General features: G+C 38.6%; 1 protein-coding gene across 1 annotated transcript in view; it reads right to left on the bottom strand.

The window, feature by feature from the left end:
• The window catches only part of GALNT5 (polypeptide N-acetylgalactosaminyltransferase 5), a 41,139-nt gene continuing 26,183 nt past the window's right edge, over positions 1 to 14,956 (bottom strand). Inside the window, exons 6-10 of the mRNA XM_042952542.1 lie at positions 13,567 to 13,684; positions 12,241 to 12,564; positions 7,184 to 7,264; positions 3,930 to 4,091; positions 1 to 741 (exon numbers count right to left, since the gene is read on the bottom strand). Of these exons, the coding sequence (XP_042808476.1) occupies positions 601 to 741; positions 3,930 to 4,091; positions 7,184 to 7,264; positions 12,241 to 12,564; positions 13,567 to 13,684 (826 nt within the window). The 3' untranslated portion in view covers positions 1 to 600. The remainder of the gene's footprint in view (positions 742 to 3,929; positions 4,092 to 7,183; positions 7,265 to 12,240; positions 12,565 to 13,566; positions 13,685 to 14,956) is intronic.

Raw genomic sequence — 14,956 nt, 5'->3', positions numbered from 1 at the left:
ACAAAACAAAATAACATTATGTAGTCATCTAGATTAAAGCTCTACCATTGGGGAGTATGATATTGATACTCTTCACACTGGTAGGCGAACATGAGTGTAATTGGAAGGGACTTCATCAAGATGGCATCTGTGTGTGTTTCTAAGGTCTTTTCACCATAGGAACTCAAGTCATTGTTTTATTAAAAACAGTAAATAAAGGTCTAGGTTCTCATTGATTATACCAACTTGTGACGCCCAAGGAGCTGGTTATTATCAGACTCAGTCATCGTGAATATCACTGTGCTTCCTCCAGTACTTTTGGCTTCATTTCCAGTTACCTGTTTGATCACATAGGGAAGCTTGCAGGCTGAGGTCCAGCACAGGACAGGAAGCAGGCAATTCAAAAGGCCACCTAGAGTTGAAGAAGGACTCCAATCCAATGTTAGACTGTTTCCCTGAGCTCACTCTTGGTTTCTTAACTATTGTGGGTGTTTTAATCTCCTATTCAAAGGCTATTAATTTTGAGAATGTAAACTACCACGGAGAAACACAGTCCCCACCTCCACTGTAATTTTCACAGTGTCTAATGGGTTTACTGGATAAAAAAATATTAGTTGCTCTTTAGTCTTCATAATATTTTTCAAATTTCCACTTCTGATACTGCTTCACTGGGTCACAAGCACCAACTTTCAGGGTCTTCTGAGAAACATTTCCTTCTAAGCATAACAACTGATGATAGTTTCCAAAAACAATGTGATTCACCTAGAAAGAAAGAGAATCTGGAATGAGCCACAGAATGAATTTGACAACTGCCATATAAAGAAATACAAACTAATAAAAAAAAGATAATTATATTTTTGATTCCTCAGGAATTCTTCTTGCCTAAATTAACAACATGCACACAGTCTTTAGACTGTATTAAATTTGTCTCTATCTCACTTTGCCAAGCTACAAGGCTGTTAAGACTTTTACGACTTCCTCAGGGAGGAGGCAAAAGATTTATTTTCTGACAACAGGTTTGATAACTCTATTATTTAAAGAAAATAATTCCATACAGCATTTACTATATTTGATAGATGATGGTTCTCTAATTGATGGTGATCATGAAAAAATACCCATTGCAAAAAGTGAGTTAGTTAATGTCTTAATTGAGTTCATACCTTATAATGCGAACTTGGAATACAAAGTGCTAGAAATGATGTATATATTTATAAGCTTTCCACCATAATCTCTGATAGTACATGATTCCTGATGTTCAGAAAATCCAGAGGTAGTTAGAAAAAAGTCAAAGGTATTTCAGAGAAGTTCTATTATTGGTTAATATTTATTGAATATCCTAGAAATAATGGATAACCAATTGAGAACATGCTTATGGCTTTATATATTTTTTCACCTTTTAATTCTCTCAATTTTCCATGACTATGACAAAGGTAGTCTTAATCATACGTACATTGTTTTGAATTATTCAAAAGAATATATCAAACAGGGGTGGCTTCATAATAGTTTGTTTTAAAGGTGTTCCTACAAAAACATTGTCATCCTGTAGGACTCTGGTAAGATGATGTTTGAGTATGCTCAAGGTTTTGTAAAGGAGTTGGCCTTGAGCAAAATCATCCTGGATTATCTACAATGTTCTGCCAGTGGATTATAAAGTGGTAACTGAACAACTTGTCCCCAACCTAAAGACACTTGATGAGGGAACCAGTAGTGGAGGGTCATTCCATGCCCCAGTATTTAGAAGCTACCTATGAAATGATTTCCTTGTAGGTGTCCATAATCCAGAGCATTTGGGTGGGTGGGCTTAGAGAACATCTTTGAAATGCAGGTTGGAAATGTATCATTTGAACAATGCATTGGTATTCAGGGTCAAACTCACTATTACCCTACTTCCTTCCATGAAGCTCTCAACTCCTAATGCTAAAAGAAAAGATATGTTCTTGATACTCATAGTCGTATTCTCCATTTCTCTTAACATGCTTTGGAGGATTCAGGAGGTTTAGTATAAAAACTACCAAAATACTGAAAAAATAAGGAAGACTATTATTAAGATATTCATCTCCATAACATCTAGCAGCATGGAAATGGGGAACCAAAGGCAGAAGGCAGCTATGTGGCATGATACAAAGTCACAGGCACAACCAATGTCGGGAAACAGCTATCCAATTTTTGCTATCTTAATTAAATTACTCTCTTTACAAACTGGTTTACCATTTAGAGGGACCAAAATTAAGCCTGTATAAAAATCAGCTAATGAAAGCTTAAGTTCTCAATGGGGTCAAGCCAGTTTGTAAATAAGACCTATGTGATTTAAGGGCTGCTTACTCCTAAATATTTTCTCACCAGCCTGAATTTTTCTCCCTGGTAACAGATTCACTTCTGGAGATGAAAAATGTGTTCTCATTCTCATCCTTTCTCTCCCCTGCACCCACCACCTCCCCCAACACCTCCTGCTTTGTTTGGCATAAGGTTAAGGAAGCCAAAGGGAATATTCAATAGATGTTTATGCATTTTCCCAACACCATGAAATATAAAATTAGTAACTTGTACACTAGTAATATTTCATTTTTCTGAATAAGTCAACAAGAGCCATTATCACTAACAAGGAAAAAAAAATGTCCAGAAGGAACTGAAATATAACAGAGAAAATTAAAAGGGAGGAAGATTGGGAAGCATGTTGCTCAGACCCTGGTTTTGATCCTGAGCGGGAAGAAAACTGTCATGAAGGGAGTGGTCACTGGCTGTGACATCAAAAGGAATGGAGGCACTCTAAGGAGAAAAAGAAGCGTGCTGACTTTGGGGACAGGCCTGAGCAAAATGATGGTCTTCATGCACCCAGTACATTTTGTGGATTTGATGGCTACTTGCTAGTGAGATAGTAGAGACTTTAGGAAGGCCCTCCTGAAACTATTCTTGCCACCCCAAGATCTTACACCAAAGCTTACGATTTGATATCTTGTTAAAATAGAATTGGGGAAGGGGTGCCTGGGTGGCTCAGGCAGTTAGGCATCTGACTCTTGGTTTTGGCTCAGGTCATCATCTCATAGTTCATGAGATCGAGCACCGTGTCAGGCTCTGTGCGGACAGCAGGGAGGCTGCTTGGGGTTCTCTCTCTTCCTCTCTCTCTGTCCCTCCATCACTCACACACACACACACACACACACAGACACTCTCTCTCTCTCTCTCAAAAGAAATAAATAAACTTTAAAAAATACCATTGAGGAAAACTGTCAGGACTTTGAGAATGAAGAAGTTATAGCAGGGGTGGTCTAGGAAATATTAACAGCTGGACCTCTGGACAAACACTCCCAGATCTGTAGCATGGGTTTATGTAATACTCCCATCATGGCTTGTTTCAAGCTACCAGTGTGATGTCATTGAATGTGAAGTTAGTGCACAATTAGCTCCTACAAGCTGGTGGGAGCTGGTTCCAACACCTGTTGAGAGCCAGGTCTCTGGTAACCAGGGTGGGGGATGAGGAAAAGTCACCCCTTGTGGAAAGGAGGCAGAATGTCAAAAAAACCGGATTCATCCTAAATTGCAGGCCTTGTAGAAAGCACGCTGGTTCTTGTTTTCCCCATATACTCTCCTTATAGGCTTTTCTGGTGACCATTGAGAACCAGTTCTAGCCCATAAGCATTATTTTTGCCGCTGTTAGTTGACTGAGGCAAATGACTTACAGAAACAAAGATGCTGATAGTAATGTAACCAAGGAACCCGGTGACTTATATTTAAAACAACCTACCTGAAATAAATTTTGTAAAAGAAAAAGGACTTGCCAATTTATAAAAAAAAAAAATCTGTTTATCTCTCTGTATGAACTTTTATATTGCTTCGATCATCACAAACACATTTAAAGGTTCTGAGTGAGGAAGCCGACAATGAGAGTTTTATGTCCCCTTTAATTGGAAGTTGGATTTGTGATAAAGAAGAGGTACAAATATTTTGCTTACCAGTTCCGGATGAAAGACTGATGTTGATTTATGCAGCCATTTTAGCCCTTTGTTTCTGTTATCACAAGGGTGCAGCCTCAGGGCCCCGGTATCAGGGACTGGAGCTAAGCACCACTCTCCATGTTTAATAAGTCTTAGCCAGGTATAATTAAATTGCTGAAGCTGTCGGGAAATGAATAAAGAAAAGGTCACTTTCAGCAACAAACACAGGTAGGGTCTTTGCTTCACAGTTTTGTTAGCAATGGTTAAGGAGATGGGCACTCTGATCAAATGTTTTGTACCCAAATCCTGGTATTGCCACTTTCAGTTCGGACAGTACGGGCATACTATTACCATATCGCATTTCATTCTTGTCATTTTTAAGTTGGATAGCAACAGCGTGTATCTCAGAGAGTTGAGGTAATGACTGCTAGGTGTTTATTTACCACACAGTAAGCCCTCAATAAATGTGAGTTGCAATAATAAAAATTATTTAGTGCAGTTAGTACATAGGCGCAAACAGAGGTCATTTCAGGTAACTCGGAACCCCAGATAAGCCTGGTGTTTTGAGGCAGTGAAACATTCAAACCACCTGGAGCCATTAGGGCTACAAGGAGGTCTAAGTCACAGCCCGAAATTACTTTGGTGGAAATGATTATGCTTCTTTAAGAGTATCCAGATTACTGGACTCCTAGAGGCTTTGTAGGAAAGGTCCACAATCTTTCTTAAGGGTAAAAAATGTTTCTAATGTAAGCAATGTCAAAAATCTTTCTTTGCTGATAGCAGAAAGACTCATTGGGCTCTGCTCTGTTAGCATCCCCTAGTTCCCAAGAATTACTCTTGGAGAAGCCCAGTTTGGGAGAGTTGCTGAAGTCTAAAGTAAATACTGATTCAGGTATTGAAACCAGGTTTTAGATTTTTATAAGTCCTTTCTCCAGTTATTTACAACCTAGTACTATCTGTCTGGTCAATTACTTTATGGCTCTTGGTCTGGGGGACGTCTGTTGTTTTGCACCAATATAAACGTAAAAAATAGACTTCTGGTAAAATCTATCTAAATGTTTTTATCTAGTGAATCATTTGTAATGTAACTGAGATGTAAGTTAGATTATCACACTTGTCATTGGGTTAGACCTCACCACTCAAAGGGTACTCCCTGGACCAACATCAGTATCACCGGGGAGGTAGTTGAAACGCCTGACTCTCAGCCCCATCATGAACTATTGAATCGGAATCTGTATTGTAACAAACTTTCCAGGTGATTTGTGTGCACATTAAAATTTGAGATGCATGGTCTTATGCCAAGGAAGTGAGGTGGCTACAAAGAGAAACTAGATATTACCTTTAGAAGGGACATCTCAACTGGTTGAAAAGTTAATAGTTAATGAAAAGCTAATAGGGGACTTTTTAGGTAAGGTGAAGGATAGAGCTTGGTGGTTAATCCTAGAAATTTATTCCTTTTGTGCTTTTTTTGGATGAATGTTATTAACTGGCTTGGTATAAAGTTTAGTTAATTCGGCCCCAGATAAGTTAACTTCCTCCAACTTTCCCTTACTTCTTATTACTCAAACAAACTATAAGAAGCAGAAGCTAAAAATGAGTAACAAGACAAAAAGGGAGATGGGTGTTTTTTTTTTTTTTTTGAAAGCAGGGGGCTGCATATTCATATTTTCACCTCCTAGTATGTCCTTGAGAGGCTCAGTGGTTATCCAGACTACAATTTGGGTCTTCAGATAAAATACTGGTTTAATCAGGCATGGAAAATCACTAAAATGATGAGTCTTGAAGGACTGACTTAAATAATATTTTGCTTTCATATGATTCGGACTACTTGTGGTTTTATAATTTATGACTTTATTTCCTCTCTGAATGGTTAATATGCAAGTTGTGTATTTCAAATGATTTTTGACACATTTCTCTTCCCTCTACCTCCCTTCTTTCCTAATTAAAAGAGAGTTCCCTTAGCTTCAAGTTTATAATCCTTAGCTGAATTATAGCAACACAGATGACAAAGATGCCTTTCTTCTAGTAGCAGCTTTAAATTAAGAGTGGAGAGGAAATGTGCTCAAAAATATAAGCAATGTCTTGGGGTGCCTGGGTGGCTCAGTCGGTTGAGCGTCTGACTTCGGCTCAGGTCATGATCTTGCAGTCTGTGAGTTTGAGCCCTGCATCGGGCTCTGTGCTGACAGCTCAGAGCCTGGAGCCTGCTTTGGATTCTGTGTCTCCCTCTCTCTCTGCCTCTCCCCCGCTCATGTTCTGTCTCTCTCTCTGTCAAAACTAAATATATATATATATATATATATATATATATATATATATATATATATATAGGCAATGTCTCTAAGTCAAAGTCTGGGCAAGCCTAGATTGTCATCACAAAATGATTTCTCCACCAAAGTGTGATCTACAATTTTAGGAAGCTGCATTGTACTCATGTACTGATGTTCCTATGAGTTTTATTTGGCACCCAAACCAATAATATCCCCACAGAATGAGAATGGGTAGGGAACGCATGTTGAAGAGGGAGGTCCCATCACTCAGAGCTCACCTCCAGCACTGCAGAGTCCTTGCCCTGTGCTCCTGGGCCCTCCTTCCTCCCCTCCTTCCTCCCCTATCTGTTGTGTTCTGAGTTTGTCAGAGATTTGTTGAAGGGTTTTCGATCATGGATCATGGATTATGTAATTTGCATTATGCTCCTTTATATGTATGAGAATGGGGAGGAGGGGACTGAATCAAAACAAAATTTCTCCCTTAGATTATTTAAAAATATGTTCTTCCTTCATTTCCTTTATTATTTTATCTTTATACATAACTTTTTTTAAATTTTTCACATTTTGTGTCTTTATCATTATAACAGTGAACATTTGTGGAGCACTAAGTGTTAAATATCGTTCTACATGCTTCATCGGTATCACATAATTTCATCTTCAAACCTGTTTTAGGGGGAGGGACTGTTATCACGACTATTTACCTAAAGGTTAAAGGGTTTGCAAAGTTAACACACTTTCGAAAGCAGTGGAGCCAGCATTGGGTCCCTGGTGGGTTGACTTCAGTACCCACACTTTTACTCCCTTGCTCGCTGTCTGTACGTTTAGTTGTGGGCTCTCTTATCGCCAAGCGTATGATTATGTAGAAATTTATAAATTAATTATTGTTTGTAAAAGCGAAAATAAATTTCTCAAGTGAGCAGTAAATGTGCCATACCCTGCACTTATCACCTACACCTGGGCCATCTATCCACTGCACCTATGAGAGAGAAAACCCAGCCCAGGTACCTTGCTGCTTCCGTCACAGTCTTCCAAAGTGGCTGTGGTGTTTTCAATGGAAATGCATTTGCCCAAGGCCACATTAATAAGCTAGGAAGCAAAATATAAAATATGCATTAAGAAAAAAATATTTTGAAGTAGAACAAGACATTCAGAAAACACAGGCCATAAAACTATAATAAGGTTAAAAGATAGTTAAGTTGATAGCTTAGCATTACTTAGCACTATACGATTTTATTGGTTGCTATCTCTAACAGAGACATAATGTAATCTTGCTAAAGTACAGCTTCAATCTGTCAATTTAGGCCTATGATTCAGCCACAGAGCCAACAAACAGAAGCTTTTAATTAACCCTTGCCTGGAATGCTGAATAGGGAATGAGCAAAAGGTAGCATGAGAAGTAGTTATTTTCTTGTCTCAAGTTTTTCTGATGCATACATTAAAAGTCAACGCACATACTTGCAATTTAATCAAACCAACAGTTATGGGCTCTGTTCCCTGGCTGACCCCTCCAAGCTATTTCACTGCTTAGGCACTGAATCATAGATAAATGGAGTCCTTCAAAGAACAGCAGAGTCCAGCTGATTCCCTGTCAGAATCTTCCTAATGACTCAGGCAAGCTACAATTCATTATAGGAAAGTCATGAAAGCTAGTACAGAGCCAAGCTTAAAGACACTATCTGGCAGGCCCCCCAGGTTTTTAGTGGATTTACAGGGTCAAATATGGAGGCAGCTTTCTATAAGTCACCATTTAATGCAGAAAAATGTTGATTCTCTTGCCCTCTTTGACATCTTGGGGAAGGCTAATGAGATGGTGAGTTAATAGGGCGATTTAGACTTCTTAGATTTCTAGAAGAGCTGTGTAGAGTCAAATCTACACTCAGAAAAGCCTTATGAGCTGGGAGAGGGGGGAAAGTCTTTGTTGGCAGGGACACTATTTGTGCCCTTTCCTGTTCTATCGTGCCTAACACAGAGCTCTAAATCCGGGGTGCTTTATGATGCAACTGTCCAGCTCACAGAGTTGTGAGCCTTCATAACAGCATGCTCACTGGTTGGTCCTCACTTTTACATGCATAGCTTAGGTTGCAAGAAAGTAAGGCAAATATTCAGGGACCACCAAATGCAGAAAACAAAACAAAACAAAACCTTTTAGCAAGTGGAAAAATCGCAAATGCTGGTAAGCAATGGACTGATATTGTAAGGACAGGAGAAAAAACTTGGGCATGGACAAGCCAGAGAGTTGGGATTGCAGTCTTTCACATAAAGGTGGACAACTGTAGACCCTCACTAGAATGGTGTCCCGGGGAAAACAATTTACCCAGTGGCACAGGGAGACAACAGGGAAGCTAGATTCTCCCTTGGGAATCTGAACCTTGCATTGACCTTCATTTGGGTTTGAGATGCAAGGTGAACTACTTGCATTGGATAGGAACTTTGACAGGCATAAAAATAGTGCCAGGGTGGTTACTTCTAGGGTGGCTGGCATGGAAAAGAACTCTAGAAGGACAGAATTTCCATCAGAAATCTTCAAAGAAAGCTCTATTCACAATTTAACGTGACAAATATGGGAAGAGACAATCCACCACTAGTTAATGGAGCGGTCAGGACACACAGAAGGAATCAACTTCAGAGAAGAGATTTAATAGAAATGCACTGAAGGAGGATAATCCTAGAGATTAAAGAAGGGAAATGCGATCCAGTTGTTGTCTGGATTTTCTCTGAGATAAATATAAACTTCTGTATTTGTGGATTACTCAGAAAATATCTTCCCACGTGTTTGGAAAACTCTGGCTTCACTACAGCTGAACAGGTTGGACTGCTCCAGAACCTGGCAGAACCCCTAGGATGGTAATGTTTAGTTGTCTGCTACACGAGGGAGTGCAGTGTGTTTGCCAAATATATTTGGCCCTGGGATCCTATTTCTGGCAGCACAACTAACCTTGCCCAGAGCAGTATATGGGAACCCCTGGTTTAACTGATTACTTTGTATTTATTTTGTACAGTCCCTTCTGCCAAACATGGAAAGGCATTGGATGGAAGGAGAAGATTTTTCTTTCCCTTACTTACCACTCCCCCCAGTTCTCTGAAGATTTGTTTCCCTTCCTCCTGATCAGAGGTTTCTGGAGAAACTGCTTTTCTTCAAGTATAAACGATTTATGAAGTGCTAAGGGGTTGTTATTCTTTATTGACTTGCGAATGGTTTTAAACATTGACTTGTATTCAGGGGCGCCTGGGTGGCTCAGTAGGTTGAGCCTCTGACTCTTGATTTTGGCTCGGGGTCATGATCCCAGGGTCGTAGGATTGAGTTCTGCCTCAGGCTCCATGCTGAGCATGGATCCCTGCTTGAGATTCTCACTCTCTCCCCCTGTGTCTCTCTCCTGCTTATGCTCTTTCTTTGTCTCTCTCAAAATAAATAAATAAACTTAAAAAATTATATTTGTGTTTTTAATGTAAACAATTTCAATCTTTTTTTTTTCACCAGGAAGTATGTAAATTTTTCAATTGTTTTTCAAAATTTATCCATTTTGAATTCTTCCGTTTTCCAATTTAGGAGGTGGAGTTTCCCACAGTTTATCACGGCATTTGCTAAACATTAGGCTATAGGCTGCTTACTAACCATTTAATCCAATGTGTATAAAGACACATTGTTAGTGAGGTTCTTTTATTCATCAAACATTTTTGGTTCAACAATAAATGATCGGTTCTTATAAAAAAGAAAAGAAGACAAACAAAAACCCTTTCACTGGATTTAAATTGTAAAATATTTTCTTGGGATTTTTCAAGACTCTCCACCTAAAATAATGGTTCAGTTAATCTTAAGTCTGAAATGCCTAGTGAAAGATCTTCTTCTTCTTCTTCTTCTTATTCTTTTTTTTTTTTTAAGTGGTAATAATGCTCCCTACTAGTTGCTTCAAAGAGAAGCCAATGGCATCTTGATTGTAATTTGTCTGAGGAAGGCAACAAATAGAATTCAAAAAAATAATTTAAAAATACTTTGTGCATTTTAATATATTATAGCTCAGGCATCAGCAGGCTGTTTATAGAAGAGCTCTTCAAAAATTTCATGGGAACTCTTATACACATTAGCCTCACAGAGGAGGCAAAAGGTAGTTTTTTAGTTCCCTCTGGTGGTTAAAGTTCAGTAATGCTCTTGCTGAGATTCTGTGTTAGGACAGAATATGGTGAGAATTTCTTTTTTCCTTACTCAGGAGTTGGAATTAAAAAAAAAAAAAAGTGTCAGTTTATTTTACAGACAAATAATTTGAATAGTGTATAAATCCACGGTGTTCTCCCTAATGAGTTACCTAGAAAAAAAATATCAGGATAAACCACCTGAAATAGCTGCTATTCTATTTAGACCTATAAAAATGATCATTTTATACTACATTATGTTACAAACAGATCACTTTTACTATTTGTCAATTGAATTTTCAAGTTTCCTCTTTTTTATGCTCTTCCAGGATCTTCCCTACACTGGGAGAATGGCTCTACTACGTCCTTGCCATCAGGAATTTTCCTAGACAGAGAGTGATTGGTTTGTGTAATTCACTTTCTAGGGAGAATTGAAAAAAACGTGGCCTAAAATAGCAGGCTTACTGATGGTCAAGTCTGAGAACCTCTTGCATGAAGAAAAAGAAAACTCTGAAAGAAAATAAAATAATGCTGGGAATATTTATAAATAAAAATTAAATGAGAAAGCAGTAACACGGATTAAAAATATGCATGACTGGGAAAAGCTCTAGGTCAAGTCTTGACTAATCACCTCTAAACCCATTTTATGATAAGTATCCTCACGTCTTGCCATCCTCTTCGAATTAAGCCCCACTCCTAGAATGGGTTTGAAATGGCCTTCATCCAGTTTCTCTACTTTCTTGCTTTACTTCATAGATTTTGTACTGTGTCCAACCTGTCTAGCTCAGTTTCTTCCTTTTTGGTCCATTATGTTGTGCCCTGGAATTTTCTTTGTCATTGTCTTTTATTTTCAGTTCCTGTTTGAAATCTGTGAAAATCTAATTAAATCATGTCATCCCAATCTTAACCCTACTCAATAGCTCCCTATTACATTCAGGAGAGAGAAGAAAGAGAGAGAGAGAGAGAGAGTGAGAAAGAAAGAAAGAAAGAAAGAAAGAAAGAAAGAAAGAAAAGGAAAGGAAAGGAAAGGAAAGGAAAGGAAAGGAAAGGAAAGGAAAGGAAAGGAAAGGAAAGAAAGGAAAAGAAAGAAAAGATAGACGGGAGGGAGGGTGGGAAGGAGAGAGGAAGGAAGGAAGGAAGGAAGGAAGGAAGGAAGAAAGAGAAGGAAGGGGAAGAAAGAGAAGGAAGGGAAGAAAGAGCAGGAGAGAGAGAGGGAGGGAGGGAGGGAGAAAAAAGAAAGGAAGTAAGAAACAAGAAAAAGAAAGGGAAAGGGAAAGGAGAATCCTTAGTCTGCCTATAAGGACCCATGGGACCACTCTTCCTTCCTCTCCCTCTTCATCTGTTGCCATTCTTTTCTCCTTCACACCCTGACAACATTCATCTTCTTTCCGGTTCTTGAATGCCTAGACAGTCATCTAACTTAGAGTTTTTGTACAAGGGGCGTCCTCTGCCTAGGGCTCTCTTTTTTGAAGTTTGGCTGACCCTTGTCTTTGAGGGCTAGCATTCAATATCTCCTCAGAGTTGAATATTCTAGCTTAGAAGGACTGGTCACTAGGGACCAGTTCCCTAAATTAGAGTCATTTTACTTTTTATTTAAGCGTTACATATTTGTACATGGTTTCCCTTACTCACCTTTAAGCTCCACAAATAGGCATCAAGTCTACTTTATACATATTTACCCTATAATCCAGTTCTGAAATACTGTGTGGTTTATTGATATCCAGTAGGTACTTGCCGAATTAATCAATGAATGTAGCTGCCTAAAAGCCTCCCTTAAGTTCACCTATATTTAATCCTTAACCATGCTCTGTCTCATCTGCCCTCATATTGGATATTTATTTATAGTGTAATCCTTCATTCTTTTCCACACTTTTTCAAGAGTTTTTAAATTTAATATTTATGGACTCACAATTTAACTTGCTCCTTGAACTTACCACACCATTAGCCCTCACAATGGGAGCTTTCAAATCAGGAAAAACATTCTCCAAATACCATTTGAAACTTTTGCATTTTAGTTTCTTTCGAAGTTTCCGTTGTTCGGTGAGGTTTCCAACATCTAACCCTTGGTCTATGAGGTGGTCCCCGTGGCCATAGAATAGCTCCTTGTACTCATCAAGCCAGACCTCAGCAACCCGCACCAAGTTCCGCTCTACTGTCTTCATCCGGTCCTTGGGGAAGGTATATGGATTGTCATTTCTGAATATGTGGCCTACTCGGGAACAGGGAATGATCTCAATTTCACCACCACACATCCATACCTGTAACAGTTTGATAGGAAGCATCAATTATCACATGACTGCCCACAATTCATGGGCAATTAACAATGACAGGAACCACCTGGTGACTACCCCCTCCCCCCACCCCCAGCTTGAAGTACTACTGTCAACGTCTAAAATCTTTTTCAATGGTTTCAAATTAAGCTCAACAGGTTTATTTAGCTTTGTACATTGCTGTGGAGCGTTTTAGGATTTGTAAACTATATATTGTTTTCTTCCCTACCCTGCAGTGTACATCTTTTTTTTAATAAATTCTCACAGAATCCCAGTGTATAAAATATATCGTATGAAGTCTTGCTTTGGTTGGATCAGGGTAAGGAGTATATATTTCCTTTTTTTTTTTTTTTTTCAATTTTCCCTCCTTACATCTTGGGGTGATCCATATAACTTAATGGAACACAACTTGAAAATGAGCTCAAAGTAATACCCCTTTTACTATATACCAACCCATTCCCTAAGAAAACAGTTGCCTTTTGGATTCTCTTCACTCTGGCTACTGCCAAGGATTTTTTAGGTGTTGATCAATGACCATAAATACCCAGAGCTGTCTGAGATGTCCAAAGTTGCTGCAACATCACCTGTTGATGGCCTGCTCTAAAGGCACTTTTTGTACCTCTGTCACTTGCACTAAGATGACCCATTACTGAATGCTTTCATTACTTCTGATATATCAGAAAAATGTTCCTGGAGATATTTTGTATGAAGTATGAATCTCACATCATTTAGGTCAAATGGCAGACAATATTCCCCCTATATTCAGATGTAGAAACAGTGTTATAAAATACTAGGGAACTCTGATAAATTTCATGGGAGCTATTGATTCTTCCAAATTCAATCTGGGATAGAAAAACATTCATCTAGAGACCCTAAAGTTTCTGTGAAATTTCTTCCCAGAGACAGTCCCATAGCTGATTATGTTAGTAAAATGAAACCAAATGATAAACTCTTAATTGTAGAAAGAATTTGAGGACCGCTTGGTAATACCTTGAATGAGAGCTCCATATTTTCTCCACCCCAGACATCAAGCCCAGGGTCGTATGTTCCAAGTTCAAAAAAGTAATTTTTATCAATGGAAAATAGTCCACCCGCCATGACGGGACACCTACAAAAAGAAATGTTTGTTTTTTTAAACTTGCATGTCATGCGAATTCAACTTTTTAGAGTGGGTCCCCTGTGCAGTTGTGGTGGAGTTAAGAGATATTTCAAAATAGCTATCGAGGGTGGGGAGGTCTTGGAAAGGAGTCACAAATAGCACTGAAGAGATCAGTTCCGTGGTTCATGGTGGCAGAGATTGACTGGGGTCAACAAAGATGGGGTTTGGAAGTACGATTCTTATTGTCTTTACTCTCTGACCCAAACTCTCCGAATATGTTATTTTTAAAAATGCTTATTTAGTGCTAAGGGAGTACCAGGTACTGCTCTAAGTATTATATATATACACACATACATATACGTATGTATGTATGTGTATATATGTATGTATATATATATGTGAATGTATATATATATATGTGTGTATATATATGTGTATATATATATGTGTATGTATGTGTGTATATATATGTATGTGTGTGTGTATATATATATATATATATATATATATATATATGTAACCTCAGACTTTACAAAAACCCTGAAACTATATACCATTAAGAAAGGACAACACAGAAAAGGTTAGAAATGTTCCCAACGCCACAGATTAGTATGATGTACATCTGGGGTTCAATTTAGGTGGTCTGGTTTGATGTTATGATCTCTCACTCCACCACACTGCCTCAACTGTAGACAGACTTTACTGACAGCATGTTATGTGGCAAACACTTTTTAAAGCATGTTATATAATCAGATTTAATTTTCAGATAATGCAGGTAGCTACTTCTATTAGTCTTAACGCAGAACTGAGGAAACAGAGATTCAAAGAGGTTAAGTAACCTTTTAAAGCTCACGCCATCAGTCAATAGTACAGTTGAGATTTGAATCCAAAGAGTCTGACTCCTGAGCCTTCATTACTGTTATAGATCATGGGGGATAGAAACTACACTTGAATCAGCAGTAATCACTTCCCATGGTGTTAAGATTGAGCCAGCTGAAAGGGGTTTGTGTGGAGAGCTTGCCTTGTGTTTAGGGTATACAACAATCTCAAGGGTAAAATAATTCCTACCCCACACCTACTTCCCTTCCCCTTAGGCACATATTCTGTCTGAATGACAAACGTCCTTTCCCATCTATCTGGAATGCATTCTCTTCCCAACGTTATGTTGGATATAATCTGAGCTCAATCAGTACATTGACCCTCCAAATGGGAGTCTGAAAAAGGCAAAGATGTTGTTTAGGTGTGGGATCAGAGCAAGAGTGTTACATTCAGGCAGATATG

Source organism: Panthera leo, chromosome C1, assembly GCF_018350215.1.
Source record: "Panthera leo isolate Ple1 chromosome C1, P.leo_Ple1_pat1.1, whole genome shotgun sequence".
NCBI lineage: Eukaryota > Metazoa > Chordata > Mammalia > Carnivora > Felidae > Panthera > Panthera leo.
Note: the sequence above shows the minus strand (reverse complement) of the source record. Positions and strands in the feature narration are given on the sequence as shown.